General features: G+C 53.0%; 1 protein-coding gene across 1 annotated transcript; it reads left to right on the top strand.

Annotated features, from left to right (window-relative positions):
* The first annotated feature begins 26 nt into the window (after nucleotides 1–26).
* ITPKC (inositol-trisphosphate 3-kinase C) lies at nucleotides 27–16,299 on the top strand. The gene is made up of 7 exons (XM_059999085.1): nucleotides 27–1,305; nucleotides 5,537–5,636; nucleotides 7,958–8,171; nucleotides 9,441–9,645; nucleotides 11,776–11,877; nucleotides 12,876–12,947; nucleotides 14,864–16,299. The coding sequence occupies exons 1-7, from the start codon at nucleotides 145–147 to the stop codon at nucleotides 15,065–15,067; spliced, it is 2,058 nt and encodes a 685-aa protein (XP_059855068.1). The 5' UTR covers nucleotides 27–144; the 3' UTR covers nucleotides 15,068–16,299.
* The last annotated feature ends 6 nt before the right edge of the window (nucleotides 16,300–16,305 follow it).

Genomic DNA, 16,305 nt, shown 5'->3' with positions numbered 1-16,305 from the left:
ATCGGTTAACCCCTGCTTGGCTGGGCTGGCTGGAGCTCCGCGGGCCGGAACCCGCGAGTCGGGGCTCCCCAGCCACACCCCTCGCGGGATTTAAAGGGGCAGGAGGGGCTGGGCCCGGTCGAATCCCGAACCTAGGGAGCGGGCATGAGGCGCTGCCCGTGCCGGGGAAACCTGAGCGAGGCGGAGGCTGGGGCGCTGCCGGGGACAGCCCGCATGGGACTGGCGGCGACGCGAGGGGGGCGGCGGCGGCAGCCGGGGCAGCAACGACCTGGGCCCGGCGCAGGGGGCCCGGCGGGGCGGCCGGAGAGGGGCGGGCCCCGGGCCCGGACCGAGGAGTCCAACCTCCACACCGAGCCCGAGAGGGCCGGCCTCGGGCCTGAGTCGGGGACCGACGGACAGGCTGAGCCTGAAGCAGCTGGCTCCGGGGCGGGGACGGAGCGGCCCAGCCAAAAGACGGAGCCAGGCAGGTCCATCCTCCGGACACATCCAGAAAGGAGCAGCCACTGGTCAGAACTGGAGACAGCCGGGGACTGGACGGAGACTAGGACAGATGGCTTTTGGACTGATCCACACAGGTCTGACCTCCAGTGTCAGCCAGAGAGGGCTAACCTCTGGGCACAGCAAGGGGTTGATGGGCCCTGGGCAGAGCTAGAAATACATGGGTCACAGACCCAGCCAGAGAGGGCCAAGCCCAGGGCTGATAACCTCTGGACCCACCAGAACAGGTCCAGCATCCGGACTCAGCCAGAAGGGGCCTCTCTCTCAACAGAGCCAAATGCTGATGGCTCTCGGAAAGAATTGTACACTGATGGCTCCAGGACACAACCGGATACCAAAGACCCCTGGATAGAGCAGCACACTGATGGCTCCCAGATACAACAGGATACGGAAACAACCTGGAAACAGCTTGACATCGATGGTTTCCCAGCACAACAAGATACTGATGGCTTCTGGCCACAGCCTGGCACTGATGGACCCCAGACACAAGATACTCATGGACCCCAGACAGAGCCTGGGACAGACTGCCTTTTGGGGGAGCCCAACCAAGATGGCTCGTTAGAGGAACCAGAACATGGGGAGTTGGTGACTCACCTGTACTCTCACCAGGAGTGTTGCCCCCTGACCCCTGTGCCCCGCCTCATCATCACTCCTGAAACCCCCGAGCCTGAGGCTCAGCCAGTGGGACCCCCCTCCCAGATTGAAGGGGGCAGTGGAGGCTTCTCCTCTGCCTCCTCTTTCGACGAGTCTGAGGATGACGTGGTGGCCGGGGGTGGAGGTTCCAGCGACCCCGAGGACAGGTCTGGGGTGAGTGGGACCCATCCTGCCCTTGAGCCACATCCCCACAGATCCCGTATCCCCCGCCTCGCCCCCGCCTTTCCTTTGAGAAGTTCTTTAGAACTCCACCAGCAATTTCATCTCCAGGCACCTCTTCCATCCGACAGCAGGGTTACTAACCCCCTCCAGGCAGCCTCTTGCTAATTCTCTTCATTTCCCCTCACCCACTGCCTCCAGTCCTGGGGTCTAAAATGGATGGCTGCTGGCCAACTTCATGGTACCCAGGAATCCCTGAAATTGTGTGAAACTGTGTGTGTATACACATGTTTTTGCAGCAAGGGTCTGTGACTTCTGTTGGATCACAGTCTGTGACCCCAAACTCTAAAGAACACTAGTTCAGGCAGACAGGAAGGGTGCACTTTCTACCGACTTTTCTAAGTCTGGGGCCTGTAGCTGCCTTAAAGGGTCATCAGCCTTCACCACCCCTTAGCTCATTCACTTTTGTAGGGAGTGAGCTCCCAGCTTTTATCAGATTCTCAAAGAGCTGTGTGAAGCCAAAATGCTAAGGGACCCCCAGCCTGGCCAGGGACTCTCCCATTTCCCCATTGCATTGCCCCCCAGCTCCCCAGGGTGCTCCTGCACACTCTTGTTTACATCCTCCACCCTCATCCACAGCTTGGGTGCGGTTCTCTGGGGAATCAGGAAGGCCGTCAGGGCAGGTTCAGGGAGGGAGGGTCAGCGCATAGGCAGGTGTGAGAGCCTCTGGTGGGTCTGCCTGCTGGGTCCTCCCATTGTCCTGGGGCCCCTGGCTGGAATCTGCCCTGAGTCCCCCTCACCGCGCATGCTTCCCTTTAGGAACGTGCTCACACATGTGGCCACAGATATAAGAGGTAGACCTGCCCCAGCCTGCCTGTGCCGGAGCCAAGGCGCTGACCCTCTGGGGCTCTCTGCCATTGCTGTTCCCTCTGCCTACTCCCTCATCTCCTTGGCATCTCAGAGCAGCTGAGCTGGAGTGAATGAAGAAACAAAAATAGCAGCTATCACTCGCTCATGCCCAGCCCTGTGCTAAGCTTTCTTTTTTATTTTATTTTTTTCGGCCACACTCCAAGGCATGCAGGATCTTAGCTCCCCGACCAGGGATCGAACCCACGCCCCCTGCATTGGGAGCACAGAGTCCTCACCACTGGACCTCCGGGGAATTCCCTGTGCTAAGCTCTTTGCTAATATTAACTCATCTTAATCTTCACAGCAGCCCTATGAGGTAGATACTATGATCCCCATTTTATAGATGAAGAAACTGAGGCACAGGACTCATCCAAGGTCACAGACCTTGGAAGGCACAGAGCTGAGATTCAAACCCTTACTGAATACCAGGCACTTTTCCAAGTGCTGTATGTGTGTTAACTCTTTGAATCCTTATAAAAGCACTATAAGATTGGGATTATTATTATCTGCATTTTACAGAGGGGAAACTAAGGCCTAGAGAAGTGAGGTCACTTGCTTGGAGTTGGCCACGTCTGGTCGGAGCTTGGATTCTAACTCAGTGCTGGCTTAGTTGAAAACCCAGTCATTTCCACCCCTGCACTTTGTGGATCTGTCCCTAACTTGCCTTCCTCCCAGGCCTCCCTGTCTCCAGTGTTTCCTCATCCCCTAGAATCTGCCTCCAAAACCCAGCTCTGACTAACTTTTCAACGTTCCCGGCTCCAGAGTCTTCCATGGCTCCCCAGGGCCTGCCTGGTAGCGATCAGGAGTTCAGTCCTGTGTTCACAGCTTCCTGTCTCCAGGCTCCTTTCTACGTTCAGCTTCCCTTTTCCCGTCCTGATCCCTTCTGCTGCTGCAAGGGAGCCGAAGTACACACTGTTCCCTGAAAATGTTGCAGCCATCCTGCCTCCGCTCATTGCTCAAGCTGTTCCCACCACCCAGAATACCCCTCGCTTCCTTCTTGCTTCATTTTGAAATCCCATCTGACCTTAAAGGCCCAGCTACTTTCTCCCCCCTCCCCCACCTTCCTTCCTTCTCACATCCATCCTGTCCTCCTAATCAGACAACAGACAGTCCCAGGGTCCCTAATTTGTGTTTGGCCCCGTGTTGGCTTTGCTGGGAACACAGTAGTGACCCAGACACTGCCCGCATGGAGCTCCCAGGCCGGTGGAGGAGACAGACCCATCACCAGGCAGTGACAGCTCAGAGTGCTCAGGGCTGGGATGGGGGAAGCCCAGAGGGTTGTGGGAATCTAGAGAAGGTGACTGGCCAGACCTGGGGTATCAGAGCGGGCTTCCTGGAGGAGGAGGAGGAGATGTGAGCTGAGGCCATGATGAAGCCATCTGAGAAAGCCCAGATTAACCATCAGATCTAAGAAAAAAGAGAGAGAAGATACTGAACCTGCTTATGATTAAAAAAAAAAAAAAAAAAAGACATTTAATCAACCTCCTTCAACCCAAGCTACATTTTTGGAGCACCTATTGTGTGTCAGGCCATGGCTGGGGACACAGTTGTAACCATGACAACCCCAGTCCCTGCCCTCAAGACTTGTAATCTAGCAGGGCTGTAATGGATAAGCCCAGGGCAGTGGAGTCAGACCAGAGGTAGAACCCCAGCACTATGCTGTGTGATTTAGGCAGGTGACTTCACCCGTCTGAGTCTCTGTTTCCGCCTCTGTAACACAGTCAGCAGTCTTCCTGGGGTTGTGTTTTTAGGATTAAGTAGGTTATGGCACACTGAGCCTTTGTCATTGTGCCTGGAATGTTCCAGGTGCTTAGTAAACAGGAACCTTTATTCATCACCTCCTCTTCACGGCTGGCAGCTGGAGAGGGGAGGGAATAGCCCTTCCTGAATCCTTCAGTCCAACCCCTGCCTGTGTTTGACCTTCCCACCATCCATTAGATGTCTGCTAGGTAGCTGGGCTCTGGTGGATAGGAGAGAACATGGCCTTGACCGCGGGGTGGGGGGAGATGAGCCACATAGCTTTTTTCTCTGGAGAGGACTCATTCTCCCAATCCTTGCTAAGGGCCTGCTGTGTGCTTGGAGCAGAGAAGATACTCGTGTGTGTGCGCGTGTGCACACGTGCGTGTGCGTGCATATGCAAATGCAATGAATCAGGCAGTAACCAGGTCTCAAGAAGCTCTTGCTTGAGTCCACATGATACAACTAAATCCTTGTTTTCTGTTTGCTTCTCTGGTTTTTTGTTGCTCTCTCTCTGTTTTTCTCTGCATCTATGTTTCTTTTTCTTTCTCTGTCATTACTTTGTGTCTCCCATTCTGTCTTTCTATATTTCTTTCTCTTCTAGTAACTCTGTGCCTATCTCTGTGTCAGTTGGAAGAGGTCAGGGTTTGCTATAGTGACAAACAGACCCCAAACTCAGTGACTTGGAACAACAAAGGATTTCTTTTTTTTTTTTTGGCCCCGAGGCTTGCAGGTTCTTAGTTCCCCAACCAGGGATTGAACCGAGGCACTTGGCAGTGAAAGCACGGAGTCCTAACCACTGGACCACCAGGAAATTCCCAACAAAGGATTATTTTCGTTCCTACTGCACACTGACTGTGGGTCAGTGGTGGCTGAGGCGGCCCTGCTCCATGCTGTTTTCTCTCAGCCTCTGTTTCTCTTCCTACAGTCCCCCACCCCTTTCTACACTAGGGAAAAGAACATGGAGAGTCACTCGTTGGCTTTAAGGCTTCCACCCAAAAGTGACACTTCTGCTCACATGTCATTGGCCAAAGCTGAGTTCAAGAGGGCGGGCATATCCCTGGTAGGGGGACAGGCTGGAGCTATTTGGTAAGCAGCTGTCATGACTGCTGCAGTCTCCATCTTTGTCCCTGTCTGTCTTTGTCATCACTTTGTCATCTGTCTCTGTTTCTGTCTCTCTTTGTGGTTCGGCCTCCATTCATCAACTCCTGCCTTTATCATTTTCCCTGGAACCACCTTTTTGATGTATATATGTCGAGGGACGATTTGGGAGTTGCTGGTGACTGCAACACAACCTAGCCTATCTCTGCTCCTTCGAGAAGGACAGAGAGACACAGATACAAAGTGATGACACCGAGACAAATGGACAGAGACTCTTCTCTGCCTTTGCTGAGGCCCCTGGGGAGTTTGTGATTGCACAAGTCAGTGAGCTTTGCTCACCGCAACCAGCTTGGGCCCAGGGATCCCAGGAAGCCCCCCTAAGGACCCCCGGTCCACCTTGGTTCCCTCTCATGGCAGCAGCGCCATCCCCCTCCATCCCCGGCCTTAGCCCTGACCCCACCCTTTCTGCCCCACACAGAACAAACCGTGGAAGAAGCTGAAGACAGTGCTGAAGTATTCGCCCTTCATGGTCTCCTTCCGAAAACACTACCCTTGGGTCCAGCTGTCTGGACACTCTGGTGAGCGCGGGGGGAGAAGGGCGGGTGGGGGACAGGCAGGGCTGGGCAGAGACGCCTGGGCGGGGAAGGAACTGCTGTTTGTACTTTAGTTCCCGCATCTGTAAAATGGGCTTGGTGACAGTCTCCAGCTCATGGGGCTTTTATGGAAAGTGCTTAGGCCCGGGCTGGACCATTCATACATCAGGATGGAGGGCTGTTTCCTGTTATCCCGGTGGCAGGGGGCAAATCTTTGACCATGGGGACAGATGGGCCTGGGCTCAAATCCGAGTTCCGCTCTCTATTTGTGGATGACCCTGGGCAAGTTACTCTCCCTCCCTGGGGCTCAGTGTCCTCATCTCTAGTGTGAGATAATTGTCCCTCCCTTGCAGGGTAAACTAAAGGGTTAAAATCAAAATGTATATTGAGGGCTTCCCTGGTGGTGCAGCGGTTGCGAGTCCGCCTGCCGATGCAGGGGACGCGGGTTCGTGCCCCGGTCCGGGAAGATCCCACATGCCGCGGAGCGGCTGGGCCCGTGAGCCATGGCCGCTGAGCCTGCGCGTCCGGAGCCTGTGCTCCGCAATGGGAGAGGCCACAACAGTGAGAGGCCCACGTACCGCAATGTATATTGAGATTGAGAGACAGACCCCTCATAAATGGCAATTACCAGTCCCTGTCCTCACCCTGTGGCCAGAGCAGAGTAGGCCGCCAATAAACAACAGCTACAATGTTTTTCCCAGGGCCTAGCACAATCTCGTTAGCACATAATAGCACAAGGCCTAGAATCTAGCATTTTTGGTAAAGGGCTAGATAATAGCTATAAGCTACTCAACTCCGTTGTCGCAGCACAAAAGCCGCCATAGTTAATATATAAATTTGTGAGTGTGTCTGTGTTCCAGTAAGCTTTTTTTTACAAAAACAGACTGTGGGCTGGACTAGACCAACTGTATCCACCAGCAAAGGGAGGCAGGAAGGGAACTTATCTGCCTGTTCATCCTTAGAACTGAGTCAGAGAAAGGCAAGGCCCCCCTAAAACTGTAAACACAGGCCTGCCATCTGTATGTATCCTAGTTACTATCGCTGAGTTTCAAAAATACCAAAAATGAAAAACTCAAAACTTAGTGGTGGTTTAAAAAAACAAACAAACAACTTAGTGGAATAAAACAACCATTTGATTACACTCATAAGTTTTGGGTCAGGAATTCAGACAGAGCATGGCAGGGCTGGCTTGTTGCTGCGCCGTGATATCTGGGAATTCAGCTAGAACAACTGGAAGGCTGCAAGCTGGAGACCTTTGGAGGTTCATTCATTCACACACCTGGCAGTTGATGCTGGTTGTTGGCTGGTTCTCAGTTGGGGCTGCCGGCTGGAAAGCCTATATGTGACTTCTATGTGTAGCTGCTTGGGCTTCCTTACAGTATGGTAGCCTCAGAATAATCAGATTTCTTACATGGTAGCTCAGGACTTGAAAGGCAAGTGTCTCTGCCAACAAAGTGGAAGCTGCATCTCCTTTTATGACTTAGATCTGAAGTCACAGTGTTGCTTCTGCCATAAGCCCTCTCAGATTCAAGAGGAAAAGAATTAGATTCCACTTCTTGATGGGAGTGGCAAAATTCTAAAAGAGCATGTGGGACATGAGCTACTGTTGCAGCCATCTTTGGAAAATATAATCTGAAAATACTATCTGCCTCAATAAGAATTTGTAATTCTGATCTACTCTATCTGCATGGCCCACAAAATGCCAGATTTGTAAATTAACAAGGCCCTGATTGTTAGCACTCTGGGACCCAGGCAGAAGCAAATGCAGATCTGCTTGGGAGAGTCATGCTCTTGACTCAGATCTCACAAAAATTCCCATTGCTGATCGAGAGCTCATAATCCAAAATTACAAAACAAATGAGGACACAGTGTGCTGTGAACAGGCCTCTGTTTAAACAAAATGCAGAACTAGGTCCTTCCTTCACCACCTCTGGCCAAGATTTTGAGAACTGCTGGTAGGGAGAGAAGGTATTGCGGAAGGGTCAGGCAAGATGATGGTGGCCAGGACCTGATACCTACAGGAGGTGGGGGAATTCTCTTGCTCATTCAGTTTTTTTTTTATTTTTTTTTGCGGTACGCGGGCCTCTCACTGTTGTGGCCTCTCCCGTTGTGGAGCGCAGGCTCCGAACGTGCAGGCCCAGCGTCCATGGCTCACGGGCCCAGCTGCTCGGTGGCACATGGGATCCTCCCGGACCGGGGCACGAACCCGTGTTCCCTGCATCAGCAGGCGGACTCTCAACCACTGCGCCACCAGGGAAGCCCTTGCTCATTCAGTTTTTGACCCTCTCATTGACTGCTGCTCATAGGGAACTTCCAGGCAGGAGAGGATGGTTGGATTCTAAAGCGTTTCTGTCAGTATGAGCAGCGCAGCCTGGAGCAGCTGATGCGCGACCCACTGCGACCTTTCGTGCCAGCCTACTATGGCATGGTGCAGCAGGATGGCCAGGCCTTCAACCAGATGGAAGATCTCCTGGCAGACTTTGAGAACCCCTCCATCATGGACTGCAAGATGGGCAGCAGGTAGGTTCAGGGGCAGCCATGGGGCAGAGGTGAAGGGTCAGGGGGACATTTTTGAAGATAGCGCCAAGCCAGTCTTCAGCATCCTTTCCTGCCATCCGTGTATGAGAGTTCTGTTCTATCTTCTCATCAACACTTTGTATTACCTGTTTTATTACTTTTAACTATTCTGGTGAATAGTTATGATTTTAATTTCGATTTCTCTGATGACCAAACAACTTGAGCATTGATTGGCCATTTGGATATCCTCTTTGAAAAGTGCCCATTTTTCTACTGGTCTCTCTTTTTCTTTTTATTATAAAGATGTATAATTCTTTATATATTCTGGATACAAGTCCTTTGCTGGAGATACACACACACACACACACACACACACACACACACACACTCCAACTCTCCCATTTCACTCTCTTAACGTCTTTTGATAAACAGAAGTTTTTTTTTAAATTAATTATTTAGTTAGTTTTGGCTGCGTTGGGTCTTTGTTGCTGCACGTGGGCTTTCTCTAGTTGCAGTGAGCTGGGGCTACTCTTTGTTGCGGTTGCAGTGCACGGGCCTCTCATTGCGGTGGCTTCTTTTGCTGCGGAGCACGGGCTCTAGGTGCGCGGGCTTCAGTAGTTGTGGCACTCGGGCTCAGTAGTTGTGGCTCACAGGCTCTAGAGCTCAGGCTCAGTAGTTGTGGTACACAGGATTAGTTGCTCCACGGCATGTGGGATCCTCCTGGACCAGGGATTGAACCCGTGTCCCCTGCACCGGCAGGCAGATTCTTAACCACTGTGCCACCAAGGAAGTCCCGAGAAGGGCTTTTAATTTAGTACAGGTTGTCAATTTTTTTCATTATGGTTAGTAGCTTTGTGTTTAAGAAATCTGCCTACTGTAAGGTCACAAAGATCTTCTCCTATGTTTTCTTCTACAAGCTTTGTTTTAATTATCACATTTAGATCTGCAATCCACCTAGATTTAATTTTTGTATATGGTCTGAGGCAGGGATCAAGGTTCATTCCCCTCTCCCCACCGCTGTATGGATATCCTATTGACCTAGCACCATTTATTGAAAAGACTGCCCTTTCCCCACTGAATTGTGGTGCCTTCTTTTTCATAAATTGGGTGAACGTACGTGTGTGTCTGTTTGTGGACTCTGTTCTGGTCCATTGATCTATTTGTCTATTCTTGTACCACACTGTAGTTTTGTAACATGCCTTGATATCAGAGAGTGTAAGTCCTCCAGCTTTGTTCTTCGTAATTTCCCTTGTTATATCCTCTGTGTCCCAGGACCTACCTGGAGGAGGAGCTGGTGAAGGCGCGAGAACGGCCCCGTCCCCGGAAGGACATGTATGAGAAGATGGTGGCTGTGGACCCTGGGGCCCCAACGCCCGAGGAACATGCCCAGGGTGCAGTCACCAAGCCCCGCTACATGCAGTGGAGGGAGACCGTGAGCTCGACCTCCACCCTGGGTTTCCGGATCGAGGGCATCAAGGTGAGGGCCAGGAGCTGCTAGCCTGTTTGTAGAGGGCTAAGAGCTAGATCTGAGGCAGGGCTTCCCAAGGAACCAGGGTGTCAGAGAAAGCAGGAAAGAAGCAAGATCTGGAGAGAGAGCAGGAGACTGCAGAGGATGGAAAGATGCGCTAGGAGGGTTCCTGCTTCCCTCTTACCCCTGTGTCTATCACAGACCAAGTTTTGTTTACCCATCTGTCTGAAGGTCTCTTGATTCCATCTTCTTTCCCCTCCCCAAGACCAAGACCCTGTCCTAGTCCAGCCGCATCTTCTCCTGACTCAGCTTCCCTGGCCTCCCAGATGCTGGTCTCACCTCCTCTGATCCATCATCCAACACGGCAGCTGGAGGGGCTTTTTCCTCCTTATGGAGAAAAATGTTCTCTTTTCTTCTTTATTTCTTTCTTCAAAAGTTGTTTATTTTATTTATTTATTTTTGGCTGTATTGGGTCTTCGTTGCTGTGCGCGGGCTTTCTCTAGTTGCGGAGAGCGGGGGCTACTTTTCGTTGCGGTATGCGGGATTCTCATTACGGTGGTTTCTCTTGTTGCGGAGCGTGGGCTCTAGAGCACAGGCTCAGTAGTTGTGGCGCACGGGCTTAGTTGCTCTGCGGCATGTGGGATCTTCCTGGACCAGGGCTCGAACCCATGTACCCTGCATTGGCAGGCGGATTCTTAACCACTGTGCCACTAGGGTAGCCCTTTTCTTTCTTTTTTTTGTAAATTAAATCTAATCGTTTGAATAGCTATTCACACAGCTCGAAAGTCAAAATAATATTATAAAAGGGTATATAGGAGAAATCTCTCTCCCAACCCTGTTGCCGTCCTTCCCATTCTGTCCCTCTACCACCCCCTCCTCGTGGGGAACCACTTTATCAGTTTCTTATATTTCTTCCTGTATATACAAACAAATGCAGTTGTATATACTACCTTTTCCTCCCATTTTTAAATTTATTTATTTGGCTGCGCTGGGTCTTAGTTGCAGTATGCAGGATCTTTTTAGTTGCGGCATGTGAACTCCTAGTTGTGGCATGTGGGATCTAGTTCCCTGACCAGGGATTGAATCCGGGCCCCCTGCATTGGGAGTGTGGAGTCTTAGCCACTGGACCACGGGGGAAGTCCCTCCTCCCTTTTTCGTTTTTACAAAAGGTGGCGTAGTCCTGGAGAGTTTCCCATATCATTTCGTAGAGAGATAGGAGATCCTCTTCCTCCCTCCCTCCCTCCCTTCCTTCCTATTCCTTCTATAATAGCTCTTTGTGGATGTGCCACAGTCCCCTATAGATGGCACAGTGACGCACTTTCATTTCTTTGAAAGGGTCCTGTTCTCTCCTGCCACAGGCCCTCTGCACGTGCTGTTTCCTGTGCCAGGAGTACTTTTCCCCTGTTCCCCTGGTTGACTGACTCCCAGTCATTTTCCTGACTCCTTCCAAATTTCACTTCCTCTGGGAAGCCCTCCTTGAGTTCCATCCGACTAGTTCAGGGTCTTTACCTCCTTATAACTCCCTATACTCCATTATTCTTATCTCCCTTTGTGATGATCTTATTCAGTATTTGCATCCCTCATCTGTGCTGTTACCTGTGCTGTTACCTCCATGTTACCATTGCCCACAGGGCACCCGGCACAGCATGGCAGAATGACTCGGGGGCTCTCTGTGCCCCTCGCAGACAAAAAATAACATTAGTCTCTTCTACTGAGTGCTTACTTACTATGTGCCAGGCACTGTGCAGTGTATCCTATACACCCAATCTCTCCTCCTCCTTATACCAGCTTTAGGAGGTAGAGACTAACACAATTCTCATTTTCCAGATGAGGAACTCCAGGCTGAGGCAGGTGAAGTGACTTGCTTAACGCCACCTAGCTAGGAATTAGCAGAGCCATGATTCAAAGCCAGATCCACCCGGCTCCAAAGCCCACCTGGCTAGATTGGCTCAACCAGGGGGTTCAAGGTTAGACTTGAAGGACTGGTTGCTCAGGAGTATGACTTGGGGCTAGGCGGGTGGGCTAGCTTCCCCTGAACAGCAAGTGAGCCTGGAGGTGGGTAGGTGGCCCCTGGAAGTGCCTGAGGCTGCTTGGTGTTGGGCGTGGGAAGGAAAAGGTATGACACCCCTCATCCTTTAGAAAGCCGATGGGACCTGCAACACTAACTTCAAGAAGATGCGGAAACTGGAGGAGGTGACAAAGATGTTGGAGGACTTTGTGGATGGGAACCGCGGAATCCTGGTGAGCGGGACACCTATGCCCCCAAATTTAGCAGCTTAGGACCACCACCATCATTGTTCCTCCCACGTCAACAGTCTCTTGCCTTGGGCCGAGGTTGGCTGACACTGGCTGGCATTGCTCACCGTCAGGCCAGCTGGTGGGAGGGCCCTGCTCTCATGTCTGGTGGCTGCCTTACTGTCTCGGCTCCTGGCTCAGTCCAGCAGACTAGCCTGGGCTTGTTCTCACGGTGGAAGCAGCGGGCCAAGAAAACAAGTGAAAAAGCAAAGCCTATCGGTGGCTAGGCTCAGAATGGCCACCATCATTCTCGCCATGTTCTATTGGCCAAAGCAAGTCATAAGACCAAGACTAGATTACAAGGGAAAGACTCCACCTCTTGGTGAGAGGAGCTGCTAGGAATTGTGGGTATTCATGTAATCTACCAACCACACTCTTTTTTTTTTTAATTTTTATTTATTGTGTTCATTTATTTATTTTTGGACGCATTGGCTCTCCATTGCTGCACATGGGCTTTCTCTAGTTGCAGCGAGCAGGGGCTACTCTTTGTTGTGGTGTGCGGGCTTCTCATTGCGGTGGCTTCACTTGTGGTGGAGCACAGGCTCTAGGAACGTGGGCTTCAGTAGTTGTGGCACACGGGCTCAGTAGTTGTGGCTCACAGGCTCTAGAGCACAGGCTCGGTAGTTGTGGTACACGGGCTTAGTTGCTCCGTGGCATGTGGGATCTTCCCGGACCAGGGCTCGAACCCGTGTCCCCTGCATTGGCAGGCGGATTCTTAACCACTGCGCCACCAGGGAAGTCCCCAACCACAGTCTTGTCTGTGCCACCCTGATGCATCCAACCCCTGCCCCCCTCCACCTCCCATTTCCCCATGGCCCCCTTTACCCCATTCTGGCTGGGGTATGCCTACTCCTTTGGGGGTATGGGATGAGGTCAGATGTCAAGGTGGGTAAGGACCCACAAAGTCCATAAGCTAACCAAGAAATCCTCCGTCTCATGCACAGAAAAAGTACGTGGCACGCCTAGAGGAACTCCGTGAAGCTCTGGAGAACTCCCCCTTCTTCAAGACCCACGAGGTGCGAGCCCCGGCCACCATGGGAACAGAGGGCCCTGTGTGAGGGGGAGTGTCGGGGTCCGGGTGGTGCTCGGCAGAAACCACCAACAAGGTCACAGGCCAAAGCTATAAAAGGAAGCCCCGAGTTCTGGGGTTTGCTTCTTTAGGGTAGGCAGCACGAGGGATTGCAGGGAGGTGGGACAGTTAGGAGCATGGACCCCAGCCAGGTGGCCTTGGGATGAGGCTGGCTCTGCCGCGTGACCCTGGGCATATGACCTACCCTCTCAGGCCTCAGTTTCCTCCTGCCGTGGGGAGGAACAATAGTACCTTCCTTACAGAGCTGCTGAGGTGGGAGATGAGCAAATGCAGAGCGCCGTGAGGAGCACAGAGGGGCTCTCGACTCCTGGCTCTTGTGGTTATTTTAGACCCGTGATGATTTACAGTTCTTGTTACCTGCCTTCCTCCTCTGGTGGCTGTCCCCACTCCCCTTTCCTCTCTCTCCGTTCCGCAGCCTGTGTCTCTTTGGAAACATTCATCTCTCTGAGGCTGTCTCAGAGAGTCTGTGGTGACGTCACTGTGTCTATCTCCAAGTTCTTCCGCCTCCCCGCTCAAGCCCCTCTCTCCTCTTTTTCCTGATATCACTGACTTCTGAAAGAGCACCGATCTGGGCGTCAGGCCAGCCTGTGTTCGAATCCCAGCCACCTGAGCCTGGGCAGCAGCTCCGCAGGCCTGTCTCCTGACCTGTAGGACAGGGTAACGGTAGCACCTGCCGCATGGGTGTAACGAAGGTTAAGTGGGTTAATATAGTTAAAGCCCAGCCCATAAGAACCCTGCAGTATGTGCCAGCTTTTATGGTCACGTTTGTTATCACCAAACATCACCCTCATCACCCTTGTTACTGCCTTTGAGCTTTACACGCAAGTCACAAAGAGGAGGCCTGGGCCCCACCTCTTATGTCCTCAGGTTTGGTTTCACCTGCCCGGTGACTAAACATTTAAAAAAATTAGTTGCCAACATTGAAAACATGATAAAGATGTAGAGTTCACACCAAAATCGGGATTTCCAGTTTCTCTTGGCACCACGAGAGACACGGTAACCCTGGGCCGCTCGCCACATGCCAACAGCCATCCAGAGCTGGGCAGCGTCTGCCTCTTCTGACAGCCGCCTGCTTGCCTGCCCAGTCATCCGGGTTCTCTGGGAGCACTGGTGTCTGAAACCCGGCTAGAAAAAGGGAGAGGCTTGCAAACCTGGCGTTAGATGAAGGGAAGGAATGTATTTCTAACTAAAAAAGAAAAAACAACCCAGTATCTCCGGAGGGCTGTGTGGCCAGCTCCACGAGGCAGCTTGTGAGCTGTGGAACGTGGAACGCTGCAGTGACCCCAGGAGGTGGGGCAGTTACCATCACCCCCATTCTACAGATGAGGAAACTGAGCTGGACAAAGGAAGCCACTTGCCTGGCGTCACCAGCAGCAATCCGCTGGGGCTGAGTGGTTGCTGCCCCTTCCCGCGGGGAGGCATTATCCACTCCCTCAGTCCCCGCCAGGCCCCTCTGACGGCTTCAGGATCCTGCGGGCATTTGAGTTTGTACCCCAGCTTGAAAAAGGATAACAGTTAACACTGTTTTGCATTTGTTTATACGGGCAACTCTTCTAAGAGCTTTCTGTGGATTAATTCACACATATAACATGCACAGCAACCTTTGAGGTAAACGGTACTCTTATTCCGTTATTCCCACTTTGTACATGAGGACACAGAGATAAGGAGAAGTTAAGTCCCCTGCCCAAGGCCACACAGCCGTAAGTGGCAGAGCTAGGGTTTGAACCCAGGCAGCCTGGCTCCAAAGTTCATGCCGTCAGCCACCCTGCCCAGCAGTCTGTGGGGCCAAGACCTTGGCCAGTGCCTGCCCCTCCCTCTAACCTCCTGCCTCTCCCTCTGCAGGTGGTAGGCAGCTCCCTCCTCTTTGTGCATGACTACACCGGCCTGGCCAAGGTCTGGATGATCGACTTTGGCAAGACAGTGGCCCTGCCTGACCACCAGACGCTCAGCCACCGGCTGCCCTGGGCCGAGGGCAACCGCGAGGACGGCTACCTCTGGGGCCTGGACAACGTGATTCACCTCCTCCAGGGCCTGGCCTATAGCTGACCTGCTCGCCCACCATCACGTTTATTTATTGGATGGTGCCCGTGTGGCCGGAGGGGCCCCGAGATGCATGGGATGGGAAAGGTTCCACTGCACACCACGCAGGACCAGTGCAGAAGATGCAAAGGGCCTTGGTGATCAGGTGGCACCGCACCCACGGGGGCGGGGAGGTTGTTAAGAGCCCGAGAGGTGCGTGCCCTGGCTGGGTCCTGCGGTGAGTCAGAACCAGACTGGGTCCCCTGACCAGCCAGGAAGGCTTCTGAGGGGCTGCAGAGGCCACAACTAAACCACACGCCCTGAGAGAACACAGTGCATGTACTGCAGGGCACGGGCGTGACCTCAGGCCTCTCACCACATGGATGACTGTAACCTCGGCCTCCTCGTCAGCCCCTCGCTCTATGAGCTGGCCCCTCGCAGGCCCGAGAACCAGACCTCATTTGTGAGCAAATGTAGCAGCCCTTGGTTGGCCTGCCCGGGAGAGTTATAGCCCAGTCTCTTCATCTGGGGTCCCTCCAAGTGCTGACAGAGGCTTTGAGGGTGTGGCACCCTGGGACTGGCTTGAGAGCTGCCACCGCCGGGCAGGGCCCAGTTCACCCTGTCCTACCCGCGCTTGGCCCCATGGGCTCCTGCCCTGCTCCTGGGAGAACTCTGCTGACCCCCCTGCAGACTGAAACCACAGCTGTGTCCCATGCCTGCACTGTGACCAGCACAACCTTGTTTCTCAGGCCTCAGCCTCGGGACGTCCTCCTTCTGCCCTTTACCCTTTTCTGTCTCCTCCCTCCTAGCGGACTGTGGCGGCAGGAAGGGCATTCAGAAGGAAAAGGGAAAAGCAGGCTTGGGAACCAGCTGCCTTCCTCGGGAGGGCCCCCATCCCTGGCCTCTGCTGTGAAGAGGCCCCGCTTGGGCCTGTGGTGCAGGGTAGGTGGGCCTGCAGCCTGGTCCAAACCAAAGACCCCAGCACTCTGAGGTGTGGGTGGTGCCCCTCTGTCCTCCTCCTGCTCCTAACTTTGGGTTCCTGGCCTACAAGGCTGGGCTTGGGGAGGACAGGTGCCCCCGCTCTCCCTTAGCCAAAGCTCTAACGTGGTCTTCCGGCTGACGTGTGCTCCTTTTCTACTGACCATCTTTATACTTATTTATATGAGAGGTAGTTGTTAAGACGGGGCAGCGCTGGGGAACAGGAGGCAAAACTGCTTCACTGCCTTCCCATGACGACACCCCAATAAACAGCACATTTACAGTCA

This window comes from Delphinus delphis, chromosome 20 (assembly GCF_949987515.2).
Source record: "Delphinus delphis chromosome 20, mDelDel1.2, whole genome shotgun sequence".
NCBI classification, from domain to species: Eukaryota; Metazoa; Chordata; class Mammalia; order Artiodactyla; family Delphinidae; genus Delphinus; species Delphinus delphis.
This window is presented reverse-complemented; position numbering and strand designations above follow the sequence as displayed.